General features: G+C 38.9%; 1 protein-coding gene across 4 annotated transcripts in view; it reads left to right on the top strand.

The window, feature by feature from the left end:
• The window catches only part of TAFA5 (TAFA chemokine like family member 5), a 450,274-nt gene that overhangs the window by 96,536 nt on the left and 329,746 nt on the right, over positions 1 to 23,992 (top strand). The window contains exon 1 of one of the 4 annotated variants that reach the window (XM_088055524.1): positions 14,555 to 14,784. The exons of the other annotated variants lie outside the window; for them this stretch is intronic. Within the exon in view, the coding sequence (XP_087911650.1) occupies positions 14,694 to 14,784 (91 nt within the window). The 5' untranslated portion in view covers positions 14,555 to 14,693. Of the gene's footprint in view, positions 1 to 14,554; positions 14,785 to 23,992 lie in introns of those variants that run through there. 4 annotated transcript variants of the gene reach the window in all.

The following is a 23,992-nucleotide window of genomic DNA, read 5'->3' as shown; positions in this document are numbered from 1 at the left end:
TGGGTCTTCAGTAGATACTACTTACCATGTCTTTTGTTTCTGCCAATAAATTACAATATTATACTTCAGTTTCTTATACTAATATTGTATTTTTGGATCATTATTCACTCTGTGATCCACCATACCTTCAAACCTTTTTCCATTATTTATGCAGTTGTCCATTATTTTCTAATTGTTTACCACTCAAGAAAAAAACCTAATGCCTGTGCTTCCCCTGTGCCAAAATAAAAGTTGCTGTGTTCCTGAATTAGAATAATCCTATTATCATTTGATCAGATCTCTGAATTCATTAAATAACTGAAAAACTATATCTATCTGTGTATCTATCTGTGCCTCAATATAATATATTAACATGATTATAATATCAAATATGTAAGTCATATTCTCTTCTCTGATATTCAGGTGTAAATACACTTACTGCCATTGTCCCTCCAGGTCTGACCTCATTACATCTGGAAATACAGTGTGTGTCCTTTTATTGCAGAAATAGTTTACCCAAAAGGAACTATTCGGGGAATACAGCTAGCCTTTCTTTTTCTTCTTTTTTTTTTTCTTCCCTTTATTCTCAAGACAAGCCTTCTCTGTATAATGTACATTATGTGAAGGAAAATATTTAGGTATCAAAGTCATGTTCAGGATATGATGCCTTCTGTTCTGAATGTGATGATCAGGGAATTCTCTTTCATTGCTCTCATATATCAGCACCAGTTATGGTCCGTATAACTGTCATTGTTTGAGTAACCTGCAAATTTGTTGCTGTAATGAAGCTTCCAGATAAACATAGTTATTTTTCTTTATTAAGTCAGTGGTTGGATCTACAGCTGAACAGACAGGCTTATTGTGTAAAGATCTGAGGCTATATGTAACATATTTTGAAATGCTGTATATTGATAGGAGAATATAGTCATGGTTACAGCAGTGGGCAGGAAATTACAGTTTTGAGTCTTGGCTGTGCCACAGACTTTCTGTGTGACTTTGGACAAGCTACTCTTTGTGCATTAGCTAATAATACTATCTCTATCTCCCAGGGGTGTTGTGAGAATACATTCATTAATGTTTGTAAGGCACTTGGATGCTATAGCAATGGGGCCATATAAGCACTTAGAGAAACAATCCATTTTTGCAACAATGTGTATCTCCCTGACTAAGGACTTTTTTGTTGGAAGTTTTTCATAGATGCTTGTTATGAATAAATCCACTTTATAATGATACAGTGAGATTAAACTGCCTTTTGGAGTGCAGTTTCACTTTAGTATTCAGAACAGGTGTAAACAGTCGTAAGTTGGAAAGCTGTTCCCAAGAAAGAGAATACTATTTTATAGTCAGACATTTGAATAGAAAAGATACCTCTCATGATTCATCTAGCTCAAAACATGGAGGATTATTTACATCTGTATCTGTCTCACAAATAGTTTATTCTATTTTAAGCACTTCTTATTACATTGTCTAAACTACCACCTCAGGCAAGTAATTTCATTGCCTAATTGCCTTTAAAGTTAAACAGTTTGCTCAAATGTCTACTCTACTTTTTTCCTTGTGGATATAGGCTGCTCTTTCAGTCTGTCCTTTCTTTCTGAAATAACCTTCACTCACATGTGTTCAACTCAGACACACCACGCAGTTGCACCAGGTTAACAAGGTATTGCTTTAGTGCTGATGGGAGGTAAATTGGTAAGCCACAATAACTTGATCTGATCATTTTCCTGGCTGAGTGCTGATCAGTGTTAAAATCTGAATGTGAGGCTCAGGGCATTAGCACCAAGGAGCAGAAAAAGGGTAGTCAATGTTCCTAAGGCTATTGGAAAGGAGTTGGTGAGAGATTTCCAAACTATGGGAGAAGTTGCTGCAACGACTTCATAAAAAAATTTGTTTTGCTATGGCTTGTTTTGTTTTTATTTGTATAAAGTAGTAGCAGCCGACATACTGTACAAGTAAGAGATTTGGAAGAGTGTGAGCTGTCAGTAAGGGCAAGAAGAGGGCTCTGCAGCTCTTGAGGCTCAGAAAACCAGATTATCTGTTGTGCTTCCATGTAAAGCTTTCTAATTTAGTGGTTGAGTTCAACAAAAATATTTATGAAATCATCATTAGAAGATAGAGACCCTATAAATGTCACAATGGTGAGAACATACCATGTCCTCTCCTACTGCATTAAATGTAGAGAATTGACATGGTCTTAAAAAGTAGCGAACTGTAGTAATTCAGTTAATTGCAGTTAAATACAAGATGTAAACATACAGAAGAACAGGCCTCATTTGTGCTGGGGTTCAAGAAGTTGCTTGTTTGCCATGGAGTCCATCCTCTAGTGAATAGAATTGCTTTTAATAACATTCCCATATGAGTGACAGTGTAAATGCTTCTCAAGATGAGTATTATATTATACTATAGTTAATACTTTCCTCACAATGCAAAAGAAAAGAGCTTTGTAATTTTTTTTTTCTTATCTCTATGAGAACTGGGGATTGAATGGGGTTGATATCCTCTATTATACACATACATAACATATACTACTCTGGACAGAAGAAGAAAAAAATGAAAGTATACTATTGCAGTGTTGTAAAAACTTACTACAAAAGGAGCCACAAGCATCAACTCCCAGTCTCCACTTGAATTCACAACCATCAGGCTGCTCCCAGTGTCATGTATGGTTATTTTCTGGATTTAGGAAAAGACTCAGTATCATCTTCTCTCAGTTTTTCAGTAAATGCAGGACCCAATTCTTAATAAGAATTCCAGATTCTGTAATTTAAGTTGATGCATGTTTGAAGAAAAATTTATCAATGAAGTCAGGAGAGAAAGCTTTGTTTCACAACTGTTAGTGAGCCAGTAGTTTGTCTCAGTTCTTGTGCATTCTAACAGCTTGTCAATTTTTAGTTTATTCATGTCTGGTTATTGAGCATTATTTTAGTAAAATACTTTGTTACCAGAAATTTCCTGTAAAAATACTTTGCCATAGTGCAGCAACACTAAGATATCTACCAAATATTCAGGAAAAATGTAACTCAAAGGACTACTTTTATCTTTTCAAAAAAATAGGAAATATTTTATATTTTGTGTCAAATTAATCCTCTTTAAGACATGGTATGAATCACACAAAAATAATTTGGATGCTAAAATAATTGTAGTTTGAAAAAAAAAAAAGTTAAAAGAAAAGGATACCTGTTTTCAAAATTCAGTTCTGAAAGCCAACTAAAAAAATATCATCACCACAAACAGTGGAAAATTCAAATTTCTCTTAAAGAATTTATTGTCATATGTTGTGTCTGTCAGAAAGAATATTACACATATTTGGTAGTATACCTGGAAAAAGAGAACAAAATAGTAAGAAGTACTGAAACTTTTACAGTTTAATTACTTTTTTTTTTAAGGACTGCCTTCTTGAGAATGCTTTTCTGTATGAGAAGCAGCAGGGTACATAATCTGGAAAGAGTAAGGCCTTTTTCTATAGCAAAGTAAATTGTAGCTATTTTTTCACAATAGGAGGTCATTGGCCATATATGGATTTTCTCCATTTTGATAGGACATTATTGATAAAAATTTTCATACCTTTGGTATGTCTTTAGGATTGATACCGGTTGCACATGTTTACTTCAATAAAATAAATTCTGATAACTTGCAGATCACCTGGTCCCTCAGGCTGTACTTAATATACAATTAGATGTTGTCTTGTTAATGCTATTTCATATTTTAGTTTACTACATAAAGTGCACATCTGCATCTTATATCCCCCCTTTTATTGTTCTGAAGTGATTTTGAAAACAAAGTATTTTAAAACTTTATGGTTCCTAATGGAAGAAAATAAAGATTTGTTACATGTAGGCAAAGAGAAAACAATTTAAAAAGTGGTTGTCATTCAAAATAAATCCAAGATGTCCTTTTTAATCATAACAATTATTCAACTAAATATACTGCTTTTTACTAGTCCCTCAATTCTAGAAGTAATTGTCACGTGTTTTGGGAATTCAATCTGTTCTGACTGTATAGAATTCCATTAGTTTTCTGTGGGGAAGAAAGAAGAAAAAAAAGCTTTTCTGGTCCAGTTTCTTCATAAATTAAAAAAAAAAAAACAAAAACAAAACCAAAACACAAATCAAGCTGCACTTGGTTCCAGTATTTAGTCTCTATGTTTTTATTTAAAATGGTTTTACTATTAAGGCTATGACTAGGTAGCTGCTATGCACTACACTATAACCACTTTATAGGGAAGATATGAATACTTAAACTCTTTCAAAAAGAAAAGAATGGATGGGAAGACAGGAAGACAGACTCTACCAAGTTTCAGTTCTGTCAGAGGTGACTGGATGTTTTTGTTTACCTTTACATCTTACATTTACATCTGAAATGATGCAAAATAACTCTTCTAAATATCAGTAAAGGTCAATTTTGTAAGTACTGTTCTCAGCATCTTGAAGCAGCTGTCTCATAGAATGGGAGGACTGTAAGGGGAAACACCAAAGTCTTCAATTCTAGATATTCAGGTGTGCACGCAGTTAGACCCACTATTGCTATAGCTTGTTCTGTGTTCGTTTCCTTTTGCATTTTCAGGCATGATTTCAATTGAATCATTTATGGTTCTTCCATTCAGATTATAACAGCTATTTTGGAGCGGATAACCCTCAATGGCTGTATATGAGACATTGCCCGGGGTGCCTCCAAGATGCTTTTGAGCTGGGTAAGGAAATCACTGAGTGTTGACACGTTCTCAAAGCACTATGGCATGGATTGAGAGCATAGCTTATAAACTGTGTTACTGACCTATGATTCAATGGTTTACTGAAAGAATAGACTATACCAGTTTCTTCTGAAATGTTGAACAAAACCAAATAAACATTTTTTTTCCTAAAAAAAGAACAGGTAACAAGTATTTTAAAAAAATTAAATACAGTATCTAATCTGTATGTGGTAATTCATGAATAAAACCTTCAATTCATCATTGCCCACTTCTGATATGTTTACTTCTAATATAGTAGCCATTCAATGTATAATATGCTAATCTAATGTCTATTACTGCTATATTAGTACACTGATGTGGTAAATCAGACTCAGATTTTTACTGTGACTTTAAGGTCAAAGCTGTTTCTGCAGGCATGTCTTAACCAATATGCCAGTTTAAGATTTATACTTGATTCAAGCTGTAATGACTGTATCATCCTTACTATCTACATATTAGCTTGCACACTCCTGTTCAGACAGGAACAATTAGTTATCATGACGCATCTCCCCTTTCACTTATGTACACAGACAACTGAAAAGTTAAGGGCTTGTAAACCTGCACCTGTGGAGTACACAGGCTGTAGGTGTGGGGCTTTCACTGAGTGTGCACTAAGAAATCAGAGAAAGCATTTATCTCTAGTTTAAAAGCCTGAAGATGAGTATGTTGATCATTCTATCATGGGTATGATGATAATGACATTCCAGCACAAGTGTGATGCTAAAACATCCCAGGATTTGGCACTGCACTCCTCTATTTAATGTTAAGCAGTGTCCAGGGAGAGTATATTCTGCTGTAGAGAAGGATGTTTTATTTCCTACAATGTTTGTATAATGCTCTTTGTAATGCTTTATCCAGCTGAAATCTGGCTGAATCAGCTACAGTATCTGCATGATTTTTACAGAGGTTAGTTTAGGCTGTGCACTGTCACTGTCCCATGTACCAGGGGTCATATTTTAAAGCTGTTTTTTTTTTGTTACATGTCAAAAATCTTAGATGCTCCATTTCATGTTGTAATTAAAGCTTTCTATTTCAAAATAATGTAAACATGCAGAAAAAATGGTTCCTATAAGGGCAGCATAATTTAAAATAAAACCAAAAAGGTTGTTTGCCTCTTAAAATACATTTTTCACAAAAAGTTTTGTGAAAAGGTGCTATGCTGTGACTACTTCCTTAAATATAATAAGTTATAGGACTCCTGATATATCTGGTAAATAGAAGAAATAAATTTCCTACAAAAACAAACAGACAAGCAAATAATGAATAGATTGTGCCTGCAAGAGAAGGTTTTATTAACCTGCAGTTTCTGCCATTATCCCACCCAGCTGCAAAGAGATAGGCCTCCCGTGTGTTAATTCCACAGAGTCCAGTAATAAACCTGAGATTAGCTTCCAATAATCCACTTTCTTCCAACTGTGAAAATAAAAAAAAGAAAAAAAGTCTTATACCATTTAGTATTAACTGGACATATTTAATAAGAGCTAGAGATTCACTAATATTTTCCTTTTACTTTACTAGAGAACCAGTGGACAATATTATACATGAATGGCTTGTAAAATTATTGTTTTATATTTCAATGGCAAACAAGTTTCTGTACTCAGATTAAAGATTTAAATTTAACAACCATTTCACTTTTACTTATTCCTGAATATGGACCCAGAAGAACCTTAATATATAAAATTCTCTCTTTTAATGTCATAGTCTGATAATCTCTTGAAAACATGAGAATGTTTAGGTTAAAAAAAAAGAGTGCCATAGTGGTAAACATATTTTAGTTTATACAGAAAATGTAATAATTGTTAATTCTGTGCATGTAATAATTTTAACTGTTTATTTGAGATTTTGAATTATTTTAAATCATTTTCACTTAAAATTTGTCTGAAAAATATTTTCTTCCCCTTCACTAGCTTAATAGCAACCAAAGATTACTTCTTCTCAGGAATATCACCCATTCTGTTCAAATATTAGAGGCAGTTTGTCTTTTCCCCATATGTTCAGAACCTGTTTTAACTTACTGTGAGGTGCCTGGTGGTGTTGTGGATATGCATCACTTTTGCTGCAGCTCCCTTTTATACACACCACAATAAGAACTGCTAATGGAAAGAATTTAAGTGGCTGTTGAGGCCTAACTTCAGCTCCTGATCAATTTTTGTAAGACCCAGATTTTGAAAAATGTGGAAAGTCAAAATCTAAAGAAACTTTAAGAAGGTTCTCTGGTTAAAGAAAAAACTACAGGTCAAAGAGTTCATTGCTTAAGTTGCCAGTGAGTGTGAGTTTGTATAGCAGAATTCATTTTCGTAGAATTGGTTTTTTGATTTTTTTTTTTAATTTTCCCTGTCCACTAAGGCGGAAGAAAGCAACAAACATTGCAAATCTGTTAGCTTACTCACTTTTCCATACAACACTGCTACTGGCCATTGTATAATGGTTTGCTGTGACATGGCTCATAGATTTTGTGTGAATTCAGCATGGCTTTCTCTGTGGGTCTCTTCCTCAATTAAGAACTTACTCCTTGAATGTTGCAGCATTTTAGTTGTGTATTTTTAAGCTAGACCCTCAAAAATTGATGCTGGAAATCTGGATCACAACTACTTTCCCTTAATTTCACGTGTTTAATCATCCTGATTAAAATACAAATCCCTTTTCTGAAAAAAAGAGTGAACATTTGTATTTTGAGAAGGGTTTAAAAGTCCAGATGATCTTAAAATACATAAAAAGTAAAAATATGACCATAATCCCTCTGAGTTTAATTGTAATTTTTGTGAACAGCACTACAGTCATTGGAATGTTTGAGCCTATGCCTTGTACATCAGTCTTAACTGTGAGTTTCAAGAGTTGTATTCTCCCTCTGAATTATCATATAATCACAGAATGGTTTGGGTTGGAAGGGACTTCCATAGATCATCTATTCCAAGCTCTCTGCCATGGTTAGAGACTTCTTTCACTAGATCAGCTTTTTCAAAGCCCCATCCAACCTCACCTTGAACGCTTTATTTTCATTTCGAGACAAAAATGTTGCAACTGAAGGCAGGTAGAAAGGCCCTTCTGACACTGTACAATCTCTCTTTGAGATTGGTAGTTCTCTTTGTTGCTGTAACCTGCTAACTAGTCAGGGCTTTTTAGGTGAATGAAACATATTTTGAAGACAAGAATGGATGAAGGCCATAGATAAACCAGAAAAATAACAGGGAGTATAAAAAGGATGGGCAGACAGATACTGCAGTAATACAAGTTCTCCATTACAACACATGGAGTTCTTTCCATTAAATTCCAAGTTTCTTCTGCTCAAATATAAAACTAGCCACAGGCAGCCATAGCACATGTAATCATGTATTACAGAAATTAAATCATATCATTTAGATGTCTCTTTCTTCAGACATCAGAGTATTTCCTCCTGAACAGGTTGTGTGAAATTTTGGTACATCTTGAATTAAAAAAACCCAAATTAATCCATACTTTGGAAGGCAAGAATGAGTTTCAGCACTGCAGATTCTTCACAGAGGATATGCTGCCCATCTCCCTCCTCACTGGTAGCTCATTCATTGCAGCTCACGTATTTTCTCATATGCATACAGTTTCCTTAGGACCTGTAATGGTGGCAAATACCATCAGTGTAGGAGTTGGATTTTAAGGCTCTAAGTTTTTCAATCCCAGATGCAAGGAGCTTTCTCTATGTATAAAATTCCCCAGGTCATAACACTGTCATTGTTCTCAGTAGGAAACCCTAATTGCAGAGCTAGTTGGATAAGAGTTGGATTAGCTGGCAGAGTGTTGTCTGGAAAATCTTTCAGCTGTGCAATGTTATCACTTCCCCTACATCCCTCCGCCCCCACCCCTGAGGATTCCTAGCCTACTGCATTTGGTGAGATACATATGTTTTCCCCAGCTACCGGAGCTGTGAAGGGTTCCTCTGGGATATCTAAGTATAAATACCCAAGTGTGTCTTCAGTTGCTAGGTTATTTTTAGTCAATGGGTGGTTACCAAGTCATCTATAATTGTGCTGTTAAATGTGTCAGAGCAGCTACTGCAAATTGAGGTGCTCCCTGTAACAGGTGGAGCATATCAAGTAAAATGAGAGAGGACAAAAGCAACATTTCAGAACTGAACTGCTCAAAGATTTGAATTATATAAGGGGAGATTTCTTGGTAGGCAGATGTGAGGAGGATGATCCATGAGTACAACAGCGATGAAGGAATATGGTAGCATTGTTTGACTGCATGTGGTGGTTTAACACCTGCTGCTAATTAAACCTCAAATAAGCCACTCCCCTTTCTCCAGACCCCATCTGGTGAGAGAGGAACAAAAGCAGAGACTGTGGGTTGAGACAACAAATTACTGAAAGCAAACAGCAGTAGAATAAGAAATGCACAGTGGCAACAGCAATATTAGTAACGAAAGCATAGAAAAGGGATGGCTCTTTACATATGAAAGGTGTTCACTAATACCTCAGTTTAGTTCCACGTGCTGCTGAGACAATGACAAGATAAGAGATGTTCCTGCAGCTGGCAGCAGCTCACAGTTATTCCTGAGACAGAGGCAGCGATGATGTGGGCAATATAGAACAGCGATATTCCATTGGCCACGCCTCAGGGCACTGGGCTCCCCCTCTGTGAGCAAACCTAGGACACTGCACTGCACACAGTGCTTGTGCTGGTGCATTGTGTGATTTCAGATGTGTGCTTTGGGACAATTTACCAGTGGTTCAAGGGATCAGAGTGGTCTCACAGGACCTCTAACTTCTTCTTAGGTAGCTCCTTTTTGGGTAGCGGCCAAAAGCTGTTACCAAATGGTGCTGCTGTGTGGGAGAACGTTCAGTGAGTTCCCAGTGGAAAACTGTCTACATGGCATCGACTGCTGGCACAAATCTTTATAAATAGAGAAGAGGAAGAAAATCATACCTGAATAGAAAGTCAGTAAGATGGTAGGAAGAAGACATGAACAGCAAAATAATGCAAATGAAAAGCAAAATGAAACAAAAATAACTTAAGAAAAACAAACCCTAAACCATCAAAAGTTCTAAGCATGCACTGTTAGCAAGGAGATTGCACATTACACAAGATAATTCTAAATTATCTAGGCCGTGCTATCCCTTTTATGAATCTGCCGCTAGGAGGCAGTACAGGAAGCAGCGTATAGTCTGTCAAAAATATTAAAGGTTTATTAATGTATCACCTAATTTGGTAAGTCAAGGGAAGAATGAAGAAAATTGTAGGTGTTAATGGAAAAAGTCAAATGTATTTGTGGTTCTTATGATAGCTGCATCATGTCACAAACCAGAGATCAATAGCATCTCTTTAGATGTTAATTTCTACTCCAGTGGCAGTTATCCAGCATCATCTGAAGATCAGGAATAAAATTTTGAGGACTGCTGTAGTTGTGCATAGCTCAGAAGCAAAGAAATGCAAACCAATCATTGGTATGCAGAGAAAAGAGGAGGAAAAAATACTTAAATACTGCTAAAACTAATTGGTGGAAATATATTTATCTATGCTCATTCCTATATACTCAATATATCTTCTATTTTGGTTAGATTCAAAACAGAAAAGGATTTATAATGCTACTTCAGGCATATGTGAAAGATGAACTGGGTGAATTTCAACAAAATAAAATGTTAAACTTAGCATCAGGAGAAACATTCCAGCTGAGAGAACCACTGGGCTGGAATAATCACCTCAAGTGGCTGGTGACAGACGATTGCCTGAGTAACTCAAAAGTAACAAAAATGAAATCCAGTGGGCATTGGCAAAAGTTTGGTCTAGATAACCTAATAATAGCTATTGTCTTCTCTATTTTTTTCCCAAAGCCAGAAGTAGTTTCCAAATTCATTACTGAAAATGGGCTAACGTCACATCTTGTGCTCCTGCATTTAGATCTGCATTGGCCATGCATAATTTGGAGGTTTATTGCATGAACAGGAATAAAATAGTTATGCAAAAGGCATTTGACACAGCTGGAAATAGTAGGACTTCATTTCTAGGTATTTCTAGGATTGTGGAATACAATCTGAACATGATTGTTTTCCAGGAATTTTAGCACATCTTTATTTATGAAATATCTCAGTAGTGAAGAATAAATCTTGCAGAGTCTGGTAGAATCTTCTCACAAAATTAAATGCAGAGTATAGATAATTTTTTCAAATCTCTATACTTGAGACTGCTGCTGTTTTTGCTACCGAGTTCCAGTTTTAGTAATTCTGTAGAACTCGACTGAATTTTTGGTGAAAAGAACAAATGAGCTGTATTTCCAAGAGAGAACGCAGATTTGAAAATTATGCACTTCATTTCTCTTCTGCTTTCTTGTAAGATCTCAGAAGATCTTCTATCTCTTACATATTTGCTCTTGCTCCCTGATCATCAGGGAAATGTATTCCTCACTTCTCTTCCCAGCTACAAATGCCTTCTATATCAGAAATGTCTTCCAATGCTATCACCATCCTTTAGCAGCTTTCAGGTGCCAAGCATTTCTCCTTCAAATATTAAAAAAAATGAGGAAAACTCCTGTGGAGTGGTTCCCTAGAAGTAGCTCCTGCTAGGACCACAGCCTTTTGCCTCTGTATTGCTGGAGATGAACAGGGTCAGAGCTCGGGACAGAGCCTGGAAAAGCAGCCTGGAAGTTGTTTGACAGGTGCTGGGAATGCAAATCTTAATCAGCTGAAAGATAAGGGGGAATTTTTATCAGTGGAATTTATTTAGAAAAGTCTTCCAGCAACGTCTACATGGGTAACTTGAGTTATCTTTAATATTTTATAAATCTTTATGCAGGTGACAAGTAAAGAAATTGGAGATGGATGTTTTTGAATAGGACTTACCTTATTTGAAAAGTCCAAAGCTATTTAGAAAACACAAAACTGAGAGTGAACCATATGTAGTACAGCAAGTGGCGTTGCCAGGTACCACTGTCCTCTCAAATGGGAAGTCTTCTGGAATCCCTTGTTGCTATGAGACTAAATATGTCTGTACAGTGTGAGTGCTGAACCAGATTTTTCTCCCACTTCCACTAGTGTGCAAGTAGAGTGGCTCCCCTGTGGACAGGGAGCACAATGATATGTTCTGATGTTTTGTTTAGGAAGGGTCTGATCTAAAGGCCACAGAAACCCAGGAGTATTTGTCTAATTAAGAGACTTAAAGAAGCAAGACTAGTTGAAATGAGAGAAAGCACCATCTTGCACCTCAAAAGGAGCAAGGAACAAGCAGTTGGGGCTTCTGACCCATTGAGAGAGGATCTTCATGTACCTTTAGTCAAAAAGGGAAGCAATGAGTCAAATTTTTCAGAGGATTTCTCTCTAAATGTGTTCAAACTAAAAGAAATGTATTGATTATTCTGGACTGTATAAACTCTAAAGTTTGACACTTTTCAAATCCAGTTACCTGTGGATTTTAAAGCTGCTATGTCGATGGGGGGGCAGGGTGGGGGAGAGATTTGTTTGCTTAAGTATAAAATGTGTGAATTTTCTTTAGCTACTTGACACATTTTCTTTCACCCAGAAGACAAATAAACAAACAAAACCCAACTTGAACTGTGCCCAAGCATGGCAAATTTCTCACCAAAGTGTACATTTCAGAATGAAAGATTTACAGTGCAATTTCTCTAGTGTAGCTATGACATTGCTTTAACATTGCATTGCTGTAATGTTCAAATATAGTAAATGCAATACATGGGTTTATAGGGATTTGTGTGAAGTTTAAAATTCAAAAGATGGTTGTTTTTAATGTTTCTCTGTGCTATCTGTGAAAAATGAAAAGGCACAGGGATGAATTTAAGACACATCATCAACAGCATGGGATATGTTTGCCCAATAAAAATACTGATCTTTTATTAATCTGTCCTTTCAAGCATCTTCCTGGTTTCTTAAAACTAAGCAAATATTTAAATATTAAATATTACAAAAAACCCCAAACAAACACCAAGACCAAAAAACCAAAACCCCAATTCGCATCATAAACGCAGACGTAACCAAGGCGCAATGAAAACAAAGCTCTCAGCGTGCAAGTATTCCCTTACTTGGTTTAAATCTCCAAAACTATGCATGCATATCGCGGAGAAACCCGTGTAGCTCCCTGGCCGTCGGTGCGTTACCGCCGTTGTCAGCGTTATGCAGTGAACCTACGCCAGCCCGAGCAGCAGCACCGCAACTCCCGGCGTGTCGCGGAGCTGCACGGCGGGAGGACCCTGCGCCGCGCCGGCCGGGCCGCGCAGCACGGTCCGCCCCGCCGAGCCCGCGGGGCGCTCTGTCCGCCAGCCCTCTGCCCGCAGCCTCCGCGGGGCTGCGAACCGCACCTGCCCTTCCGCAGCCTCCGCGGGGCTGCGAACCGCACCTGCCCTGCTCCAGCGCCTGCTGGAGCTCCTCTCCCCGCATTTCGCGTCCGCCGCCCGCTCCGCCCCGCGGGCCAGCGCCGGCCGCGCTGCGGGACACGCAGGCGCCGCGGAGGTTGCGCGGCGCAGCGGCGGCTTTGAACGCGAGAGGCGCGGAGCCGCATCGCCTGAGCGGGCAGAGGGTACCGGGAGCGAGCCCGGCTCGGGCAGCCCTCCCTGTGCGGCCGGCAGCACTTCGGTGTGCGGCTGTTAACCCTGCCCTGCCCCGCATCGCCGAGCCGCCTGTGCGCACCGAGCTCGGTGCCCTAACCGGGCAGCCCCGGCCGTCGGGGGGGCCCCCGGGTGCGGAGCGCCGCGCAGCGTCTGCCCCTGCCCGGGGCTGCACCACGTCCCGCAACGGGGGGGCCGAGCGCGCAGTCCCCGCGGAGCGGCCCCGCATCGCAGCACCGCCCCGGCCTTCCCGCCCCCCCGCACGGCTGCTCTACGGCAGCCGGTGGCCGCGGCAGGGGCCTTCCCCTGGAGTGGGAGGGCGGCAGCAAAATCACATCCTTGGTGTTTTGGGGTAATTTTTGTAGGCTGTTTTTTGTTTTTTTGTTGTTTTATTTTTTTGGTTCGGTGCTTTTTTGTTGTTTTCTTTTTCTTTTTTTTTTTTTCTCTCTTTTTTTTCTCCCCACGCTGATTTATTAGATTCTTTCATTTGCACTCCTGTTTTCCGCGGGGATTGCTGCAGCGGAGGCATCAACCTGTAGACCGGGAGAGCCCGCCGTAGCCCGGCGCGGCTGCTCGGAGGGCGCGCTGCGGTGCCACCGCCGGGGCGCGGCCCCAGGACAGGGTCGACCTCGCGGGTGGACGGCGGGCGAGGGAGCGGGGCCGGCCACGGCGCCTGGGGCACCTCCCGGGGCCGGGCGACGAGGAGCCCCCGCGGTGGAGGTGCGAACCCAAAGGGAGACCAGCGACCTGTGCTAGAGTCCCCGAGCGTCCCCGCGTTTGCCAGGGACGGCGGAGCTGAACTGACTTCCCTCCCGCCCCCCGCACCCGCACTGGAGAGCATCTCCGAGCCGGGGGAGGAGGAAGGGGGTGCAACAAATTGCCGCCAGCCGGGAGAAGTTGCAGTAAAGAGAGATCCCTCCCTCCCGCTCCCTCCCCTCCCCGCTCGCTCTCTCCTCCCCGAGCCGTGGCAGCGAGCAGCGGAGCAGCGGCCCGACGAGCGAGCGGCACCCGCAGCCCGGCGATGCTGCAGCGGCTCCCGCGGAGCCTCGGCGGGGAGGGCCCGGCCCCTGCGCGCCCCGCGCCGGCCGGCGGCGGCGCGCCCTGAGCGGCGGCGGCGGCCCCGCGCCCCCGCGGCGCAGCGGGCGCTGTTGCGCCACCCTGCCCGGCACTGCCGGCTCCCTGCCCCCGCCGCCGGCTCGGCGCGGCTCCCGCGGAGACGGAGCGCTGATTCATGGGGCCCCGCGCCGGCTGCCTCGGCGAGGAGAGCGCGGCGCTGCCGCTGCCCCCGCGCGGGGTGTGAAGCCCCGGCCCCTCCTCCGCAGCCCCGGGCTCGCCCGCCCTGCTCGGGAGTGTGGTCCCTGCCGGGAGCCGCCGCGCCTGGCGCACAGAGGGAAGCGTTGATGCATCGCTGTGGAAATTCATTGTGTGACTTTCTGGGTATTTACTGAGTTTCAGACCGAGATGCAGCTCTTGAAAGCTTTATGGGCACTAGCAGGAGCAGCGATCTGCTGTTTTCTTATATTTGTCATCCACTCACAGTTTCTTAAAGAAGGTAATTGTATGTGCATGTCTACATATCCTGTTCTTTAATACTAAGATCTTTACGAGGTGCCTTAATTATTTTTACTGTTTCCAGTATGTTCTATTTACAGCAGTGCTTCCACGCTATTTTTCCTTTCCGTTAAAGCCTTCTCAATTTTGTTGCTTTAGATAATAGGTAGGCTTAGACTTACATCTTTGGTAAATGTATATATGTTATATGTGCATATAAATTTATATATATATATATGGAATCTGTATGATGTTTATATTCAATGTTTTAGCTGACGTCTCATTTCTTTATGGGGCATGTATAGTGTATAGAAAATATTTGTTGCTATCAGATGACCACAAAACAGTAGTCATCATGGGAATATTAATAAACCAAAAAACCCCTTAACAAGTAAACGTCTTATTTTTATACCAAATCAATAGGCATCCTTTGCCTCTTCCTTATTCAGTACATTTTCAATAGATGGCACTAAAGTTCTATGGAAAGGGCAGGGCAGAGCAAATCCTGGGCATTCAGCATCTTCCTTCTCCTCAGTGCCCCGAAACGGGAAGAGGCCTGTTCGTGGCTTCAAGGCTCTTGTTTTTTCCACCTTGTGGTCAGAAAATTGTGATTACAATTTACAGGAGACAATAATTTGGATTGTGGGGCAGGCTTACCTCTTTTTTTTTTTTTTTTGTTCTTTTTTTTTTTTTCCTACTTGACTTGGGTGGAAAAAAATATGTTTGATTAAGTGAGTAGAGGGATTTTCCTGGGGAGTAACCCTTGTATTACCCCTTTTCTGTTTTGTTTTCTTTCCTCGAGAAGTTGGTATTTTCTTTTTTTCCCCTACTACTGAAATAATTAGTCCCTTTGTTACTTGTGTAGCAAACTCTAGTTTGAGATTCAAGTGTGAATCCTGAAAAATGTATGTATATTTAGTGGTGTATGGAAAAGTCCAGTCTTTTTAAACAGTGTTAACAAAGATAACGCAACAATATGGGGATGTTGGTGAACCCATTTTTTCTTTTTTTACCATTGTAATATAGTTGAGAGTATAGCTGGAGGAAAAACGAACCAAACTCATCTTGGAGTGCTGGCTGTGAAAAACAGGGAAAAAACTTTTTTGTGACTGGGACAAAACTTCACTCAAGTGCAAAGTGACTACCTTGCAATCACTGAAGTATCAGTACTGATTTTAATTTAGTGTCAGTCTAAGCAAAGCATGAAACTGTTTTCACAGATTTTTTTTTCTTTTCTGAAATTAATAAACTCTGATTTGCCTGATTTGCCTAATTTAGAAGCATTATTCAGATACCTCCAGTGCTAAAGGTTTCTCCTTTAAGAAACCTACCCATGCTGTAATTGCATTGTATGCAATGCCTCCCACATAGTGACTTATTTAACATTCTTTTAAAATGCTCAGACAACTGTATTTTTATATATCTGTCTAATGACTATTTTGAGGAGATTTCGCAGAATTTCAGTCTGGTTTTTTACACTATTTGCCATTATACTGTTTTGTTTTTTTTTTTCTTCTTCGGTCTCTTAGGGCTTAAGGTCTGTGTTACTGTAAAAAAATCCTTAAAAGAAAAAGCATTTTGTTTCTCTTAAAATATTTCATCCTGCCTTGTAGGAATAGAAAGCCAGCAAGTTATTTTATAAAAATAGAGCCCATGGCCGTACTTGAAGGACTTTTAACACATTTTACATTTCTCTAGCAATTCTAACTATTCTTAACATGGACTGCAGACAGCAAACTGAAGCTCTTTAGCTTGTTGGATAACTTAATTACATCAGTTTGTTTATATTTGTTCCCAAACCACTTCTGTTTTCTTTAGCAGCGGGAACTATATACTGACTGTAAATTGCATGTATTGGGATAGCTGTCAGACTTTTCTTGACAGGTGCTAATCTTCACGATAGCATTTTGACCCTTTCTGTATAATTACTTCAGCAGTGCATGTATGCCTTCTTCCCCGTAGTCTCAAGAGACACTGAATAGTTTGATGGAGTTGCATGAAAGTCTGTACAGTATGACTGAGTTTTTTCTTTATGAAGAACTTTTAAAATATCCAATAGAAGTGAATGGTTTAAACATAAAATATTTAAATGAAGGCATATAAGAGAATGAGAAATGGATAACACTGGATTTAAGCTATGTATTGTAAGCTGTTTGTAGAATAAGATTTATGTTTACTTTTTCATTTTAGAACCTGGTGTTTTGTGTTACTTTCAATAAGAAAACAAAGAGAAAGTGTGAGGAAAGAACTAACAAATAATTTAACCATATGCCTACCACATTAGTTTATTAAGTAAATATGTATAAAGAAGAGTACATGTGAGATTACCTCACTACCTTCATAAGATTTGAAATAGTTTTCTGATGTCAGAATTATTCCTTTACATTATAATTTAGTAAAAAGTTAGGAACACTATGTCCATTGCACATGATCTTAGACTGTTGATTTCCTGGCAAAAAGATTAATTTCCCATTGGAGCCTAATGAGCTACACAGACTTGCTGTTTGCAACACAGCTGTGTGGTCAAATTCCTGAGTTAAATGCTTGGACATTTTAATTTGATTATTGCTAGAGCAGAAGGATAATTTCCTGTTGTCCCAAAGAACATTCAAATAAAGCCACCAGTTTGACTAGCTTTATCAGATTAGCTGATAACACCTATCTCCTGAGACAAGTTGATGGTACAAGTCCCTACACCAAACATTTCTTTTGTATGCAAGACAATTGATTTAAGAAGAATGACATGTAAAATTAATTAAAGTTCAAACCTGGTTTATTAATGCATGTTCTTTCCATTTTTGCATGTTTCATAATATTTACTGCTTATTTTTCCAGAGCTAAGTTTGAACAGAAAACGGACATAATCTCCATACAAAATTATACCATTACTACATGTATTTTTCTGTATTCATTTTCCTTTTACTCACATGGAATTACTGATGTTATGTGGTAGCTTATGCACTTATGACCTATTAACACAATGTATTTTTGTAATTTCAGTTGTTCTGCATGGTTATAGTGTGTAGAACTTCCATGACATCCAGCTGAAATTTATTACCAGGCACAAATCCTCCTTCAGTGCCATTCATAAATATGAGATTGTATATTGCAACAGTCAACTGAGATTTTTTTTCATAATTAATGTTATTTTTGTGTTAATTAGTGTTAATTTTGTTATTTTTTGTTCCTGTGCTGAAGTGGGCCTTTCTTAATTCTTAGATATTTTTATAACCATTTGTGAATTGAGGTAGTTTGGTAGTAGCATTACATTACTACCATATAAATGGTGTTAAGAAACAATGAATGCTTGTTCTGAGATGAGTGGGAAAGAGCTGTTTAAATGTCTATTTTCATGAATATATTTTTTTCAGGAAGTGAAGAATGGGTGACACAGGGTGCCATTTTTCCACACTTAGGCTTTTGTGTGGAAATACAGGTCGTCCTGTAGCTAATCCCTTCCCCTATGTCCAATCTGTCCTTCAGTGTTTCTAAAAGATGAATAGAGCTGTGAACCCAGAAAAGGGTATTGTGATACATAATTGCAGTCCCATGCCTGTCTGATCTTCCTGCAAAGCAGTTTAACATACTCTAGTCAGCTGCAGTCAGTGTGAAGGAGTGTTTAAAATTTCAATACCTAAACTTGTTGCATACACTATTGAAAATTAAAAGTAACCAAGTATATTCACTACCCATGTCTGATTTTAAGTGATTCACTAACTAATACTGTTTCACGCATTTATTCAAAGAGAAATGAAAAACATTTGAGTTGATGTTACACTCCATAAATTGTGGGAACTCCTTTGCCCCTGACAAGGACCTCTTTCATGCAGTAGAACGTTTTAACCATTCAGACACTGCAGTGATGGGGAAAGGTAAAGGATACAGTTTCTAAATGTGTCTTTGAGTCTCATGGAAAGTAGGGCAGTTAGGGAGTAACTTCAGAAGGATGTGCGTACATGGCAGTCAAAATGAGTTACAGCTCGGGATATGCTTTAAAGCTTTGTTTATGTGCTGATACCTCATTAGGAGATAGAAATATCTAGTTTATCTAGAGGTGTGTTGATATTTTGAATGGTTTAGAAGATTTGCGTGATATTAGCCTTGTTTGGAGAGGGACTGCACAGAAGCAGACTCAGTCTCAAGAATCTTGCTTATAGAGAATTGGAATATTCAGATCCCAAAACTGTATTCCTAATCTATTGGATAGATCTTCAGTAAGCTCTGTAAAATAAGGTGACTTCCTGTTGATACACTGCAATAGTTGCGACAAGAGAATTCCAGTACTTCTTTTATAAACAGATGATTATGGCTATAAACCAAAATTTAGTATCATTTGTGAAAATAGTGCATGCTTATATATATGAATAAGGTATCAGTTAGCAAATTTTTCATAGGTCTCTTTCTTTTTACCCTTGGGCAAAAGATAGCAATTATTGGTTACACTTGTAGGCACTTCTGTGTCAATTCTGCTTATAGGAATTAGTGTCAAAAGAGTGAAAAATATTACAGCACTTCTTTTTTGAAAAGAGTGCAATATTACACATAATAACTTGGCTAAGTTTTATATTAAATATTTTTTTTTCTGATACTTTTTATACAGATTTAAATACTTTGTCCTGCTCTAAAACTACAGAAAAAGCTTTATGTGTAGTTTTGTTTTTAGCATGTACATTTTGACACTGACAATAATAAGGCACATATTCTATTTAGCTGTGTAACCCTAAACAACTCTGCTACTCCTCTGCTAACATTTGAAAATGTGTACTGACAGTATACCCAAGATGATTTTTTTAAAGAGTGTTCTGTTCATAGAACCTGATGGCTTGAGGAAGCTGGTATTGCTAGTGTTTACTGCTGTGAAAAACCTTTTGAAGAAAGGAGCTGTTATCCTCTAAAACGTTTTGAGCCTTTGGCCCTCAAATTCTTCCTAGAAAGAATTTGAATGTGACTTAGTATGACAGATAATATTACTATCCTTTCATTTTTCTTTTATCTTCTAAACATAAAAAAATGCTTGAACCAGTTAGACACAGAAAGATAATTGCTTTTCAGAATGTGGGGAAAAAAAGTTTAGGTTTATTTCATTTTTTCAGTTTTCCCCTTTTATGCTGTACCTGTGTCTCAAAACAGTAAGATACCTTGCATACCAGATGCACTGCATATATTACCTATATTTAGTAAAACTGAGATGAGAACAGTGTGTCCCAGCTGCAAATTTGCTGAAGGGTTTGTTACATTTAATGCACTGTAGTATATTTTTTTCTACTGTTTATCTTCCATGTATTTTTGGGGAGGGGTGTTGTGAAGAGACAGATATGAATGATATTTTCATCTCAGGACATCAGGTAGAGAGAGACACAGAATGCAGAAGTGAAGGATTTACTCTTCCCATCCAGGAAATGGAATTGGTGGCTGAAAATCCCTAAGCTTGAATAAGGGCTACACAGGAAAGAAAATGTGAAAGGTATCCAATGTTTGTTTTTTTTTTTTTTTCATTTTTGATTTAGTTTTATGGAAACTAAGTAGAATTAAGACCCAGTTAAGTGGCTGTGTGAGGGTGTGTGACACATTGGAGCTTCAGAAAAATATGAGGTGGTCCTGCTTTGAGATAAAATATCTTTGTATTTTAAATATTTTGATGTTTCCAGTTCGTTGGTTTTTTTGTTTCTTCATTTGTTTATTTTTTTTTCAATTGGATTAGAGAGGTATAGCAGTGAAAGGAAGCAATGCAGACAAAATTCTCAATCATTTTCTTTTCAGGGAGGCAGGAAAGATGTTCTCTATGTGGCATCTGCTGTGCTGGGATGTACCAAGAGGGAGAGTCTGACGGGTTTTCTACCCATGGGAGGAAGCTTTGAAATAGTCCTTCACTTTGTGTGTTTAATATGAACGACTTGTATGTCTTCACAGGGAGCTGCACCATCGATGGTATAAATCTCCTAGTTTTCCTGACTGAGAAACTTAAAAAAAGCCATCAGTAAGAGATTTTTTCAGTAGCCTTTTTACGATTGCCTGTTTTCATAGCCCAGGAGCACAAGGGATGAATTATTGACCTTTCTCAGCATTTATCAGCACTACCTATTCCTAAAGACAGTTCTATAGACTGGTGTGAGTCACATCATACAAAAGTGCTTGCTGTTTAGATCTGTTGGTTAATATTTATTTTTCTCCTTTTTTAGCACGCATACACTGTATCAAATATTCAACTGCCCAAACAAAATACAACTGAGACTTTTTGAAATGGAACTAAAAAGGCCAAATGAAAAAAAAAGCGTGTATTCACAAGTCGTGTTCAATATAAGGTTGCTGAGAGAAGCCATAATTTTTTTAAATTCACTAGTCAAAATATAGATGAAATTTTTCTCTTTGTTTATGTATTTTAAAAAAAAACTCTTTATAATCATGAAGAAAAGACACAACACAATTGTACAAATTAAAATAATGGTATTTGTTTTCTGGTCATATTTAGATATCCCGTTGGAAGTGATAACTCAGCTGAGTGTGGCTGGCCAACTGGGGTATCTATTCCACCCAGTATTGTATTTTAGCTAAGATTTATTTTTCTTAGAAATTATATCCTTGTGCTACTTAAAACCCACAGTGATAGAAGGTTCTGATTAATAAAATCCTATTATTTACCTAAATGTGCTTTCTATGCTTGTTCTAGAAATCCAAGAAAACATAGTGAATCTGCCTATTCATTATATTTTACCTTTAGCACCACATCAGTTCACAAGTAAATCTTACTCAGGGCAATAGATCTGCCTAGTAATTGTTGTTAGTCTTGTGAAAAACAATGAGTAACATGTTTGGAATATGTCCAGACACGAAATTAACATAGAAATTAACAATACTAATATTTTCTTAAGGCAGACCGTGTATTAATGTGTGTTTTCACATGAGTGATGTATTAATTTTGACCATCTAAAGGAAAGGAGATTGTATTAATTTAACAGGTAAAAAGATATATTTGTATTACACAAGTATTTTCTGAATCTCAGCTTCTTTCTAATGTTCTACATTAGAACAGGAGGCTATGTGGTGTTTGAAGTCTGGGTGTTTAATTGCAGTCACACATGAGAAAAGATTAAGTGGATCCATAGGAGAACAAAGGGAATAGTGAAATCTTTAGGAGATATGACCTATAAAAAAGAGCTAAAGACACTAGCGGTACCAAGTTTAGCAAAGAGATTACCAGCATGGTAAGAGATTTTAGTAGGTAAAATTCCACCTTGAGAATAACAAACCATCCTTTCTGTGAAGTAGGGAGATCACAAGAATCAATGAATGCAAAGTGATTTGAGGGAAATTTAAGCTAGGCATTGGAAAAGGGTGCAGCAGGACAGATTTGTGCTGGTGCTTTAGGAAGGACTTGCCATTGGCAAGAACAGTTAAGCATTGAGATAGTTTTTTTTTGGATTTTTTTTTTTGAGAAGTTGTGGAATAGGAGAGTTTTATTTTCAGATTACAATCTTGTCTGTTGGGAACAGTATTCTTAAATTGAAGCAGACAGGTGGACTAGGTGGTTTCTTCAAGTCCCTTGAAGTCTGTTTCTCCGAAATGGGCACTTACCTAAAACTTATGAAAGATATTTAAACATCTAACTTTAGGGCAATTTTCTGTTGGCAGCTGAAGACAGTAGGCTCATGATAAATTATCCTGGGATCTGAAAGTCTCAGAGAACAAAAACAATTCCAAGAAATCAGCCAGAGTTTTAAGTATTATTAGCTAACTCATACATTTTTTTTAAATTGCAGATGTAATTTAAGAACAAAACAAAGGAACAGAAAATAGCATGATTTACGTAAATAAAGATTACTTTTTTAAGTACTGTTTATGTCACAGCTATTTAGGACTCAAAGGTGTCCTTAATCAGGACCGTGCTCTTTTTGCGCTTCTTCATATGCAGTGAGCAGTGAACTAGAGATACTTGTCCAATTCACATTCTGGTATTTCTTATGAGATGTGGATTTGTGTGTTTCTGGCAGTGATTGTTTCTGCCAGTCTGATCTTGTTACCCCAGCATGTGAGGGGCTTCTCTACAGGTCACCCTATGGCTACCCAGACCTCTGGTATGGGAAACACAGAACCTGCCCCACAACAGAAATAAAGTTCTCTGTTAATGTGCCTGTTGTGATTAAAAGATTTGTGTTCATTGCAGTCTGCAATGGTGTGTATCAAGACACAGTACTGTCCAATTTTTAGATGTCTCTACAGTTCCAAATCTGGTAGCAAAAGGAGAATTAGCAAGTTGTGCTGACAGAAATGCTTGTGGATTGATATAAGGACAGGGAGAGATCACTCACTAATTACCATCACAGACAAATTCTTCTTAATAAAGAATTAATTTAGGGAAGAATGAATTTAAATTATTGCCAATGAAACTCAGAGCTGAGTCACAATAAACAAATCCAAATCCTAAAACACCTTCACCCCCTGACTCCCTTCTTCCTGGGCATCACTTTGCTCCCAATTTTTCTGCCTTCTCTTTTCACCCTGAGTGGGTGCAGGGGGATGGGTAGAGGGGTTGCAATCAAAACATTGTCTCTGTTGCTTCTGCCTCTTCATACTCTTCCTCTCTCTTCCTCCTCTCCAGCATGAGGTCCCTCCTGTCTTCCACAAACTTCTCTGTCGTGTGTCCTTCCCTGGGGTTAGTCAATCAGGGACAGACTGCTGCAGCGTGGGCTCCTTTCTCCCTGGATCCACTGGTCTTGCCAGGAGCCTGCTCCATTGTTGGCTTCCCATAAGACCACAGCCTGCCTTGGGCATCCATCTGTTTTAGCAGGGAGGGGTCCTTCAGAGGCTGTAGGAGAGTCTCTGCTCTCCTGTGGATCCCCATGGACTGCTGGGGAACAGCTGTCTCACCATGGTCTTCACAGGAATCTCTGCTCTAACACCTGGAGCACCTTCTCCCCCTTCTTCACTGGCCTTGGTGTCAGCAGGGCTGTCTGTTTCTCTCATATTCTCACTCCTCTTTTTTGAATGCTGCTAGATTTGCATGGATTCCATGCCCCCTCCTTCTACCACTGTCACTGATGGACTCGCTTCTGGCCACTGATGTGTCCATCTTGGTACTGGTTGGGATTGGCTTCCTTGGACACAGGAGAAGCTTTCAGCAGCTTCTCAAGAAGATGTCCCTAAAGCCCCCCCATCTGTCCCCAAACATTGCCATGCAAATCAAGTATATTCATAGTCCACAGCCTGTCTTG

The sequence above is a fragment of the Pseudopodoces humilis genome, chromosome 5, assembly GCF_049639895.1.
Source record: "Pseudopodoces humilis isolate 2021_Gansu_Grassland_sample_001 chromosome 5, ASM4963989v1, whole genome shotgun sequence".
In the NCBI taxonomy this organism is placed as follows: Eukaryota; Metazoa; Chordata; class Aves; order Passeriformes; family Paridae; genus Pseudopodoces; species Pseudopodoces humilis.
This window is presented reverse-complemented; position numbering and strand designations above follow the sequence as displayed.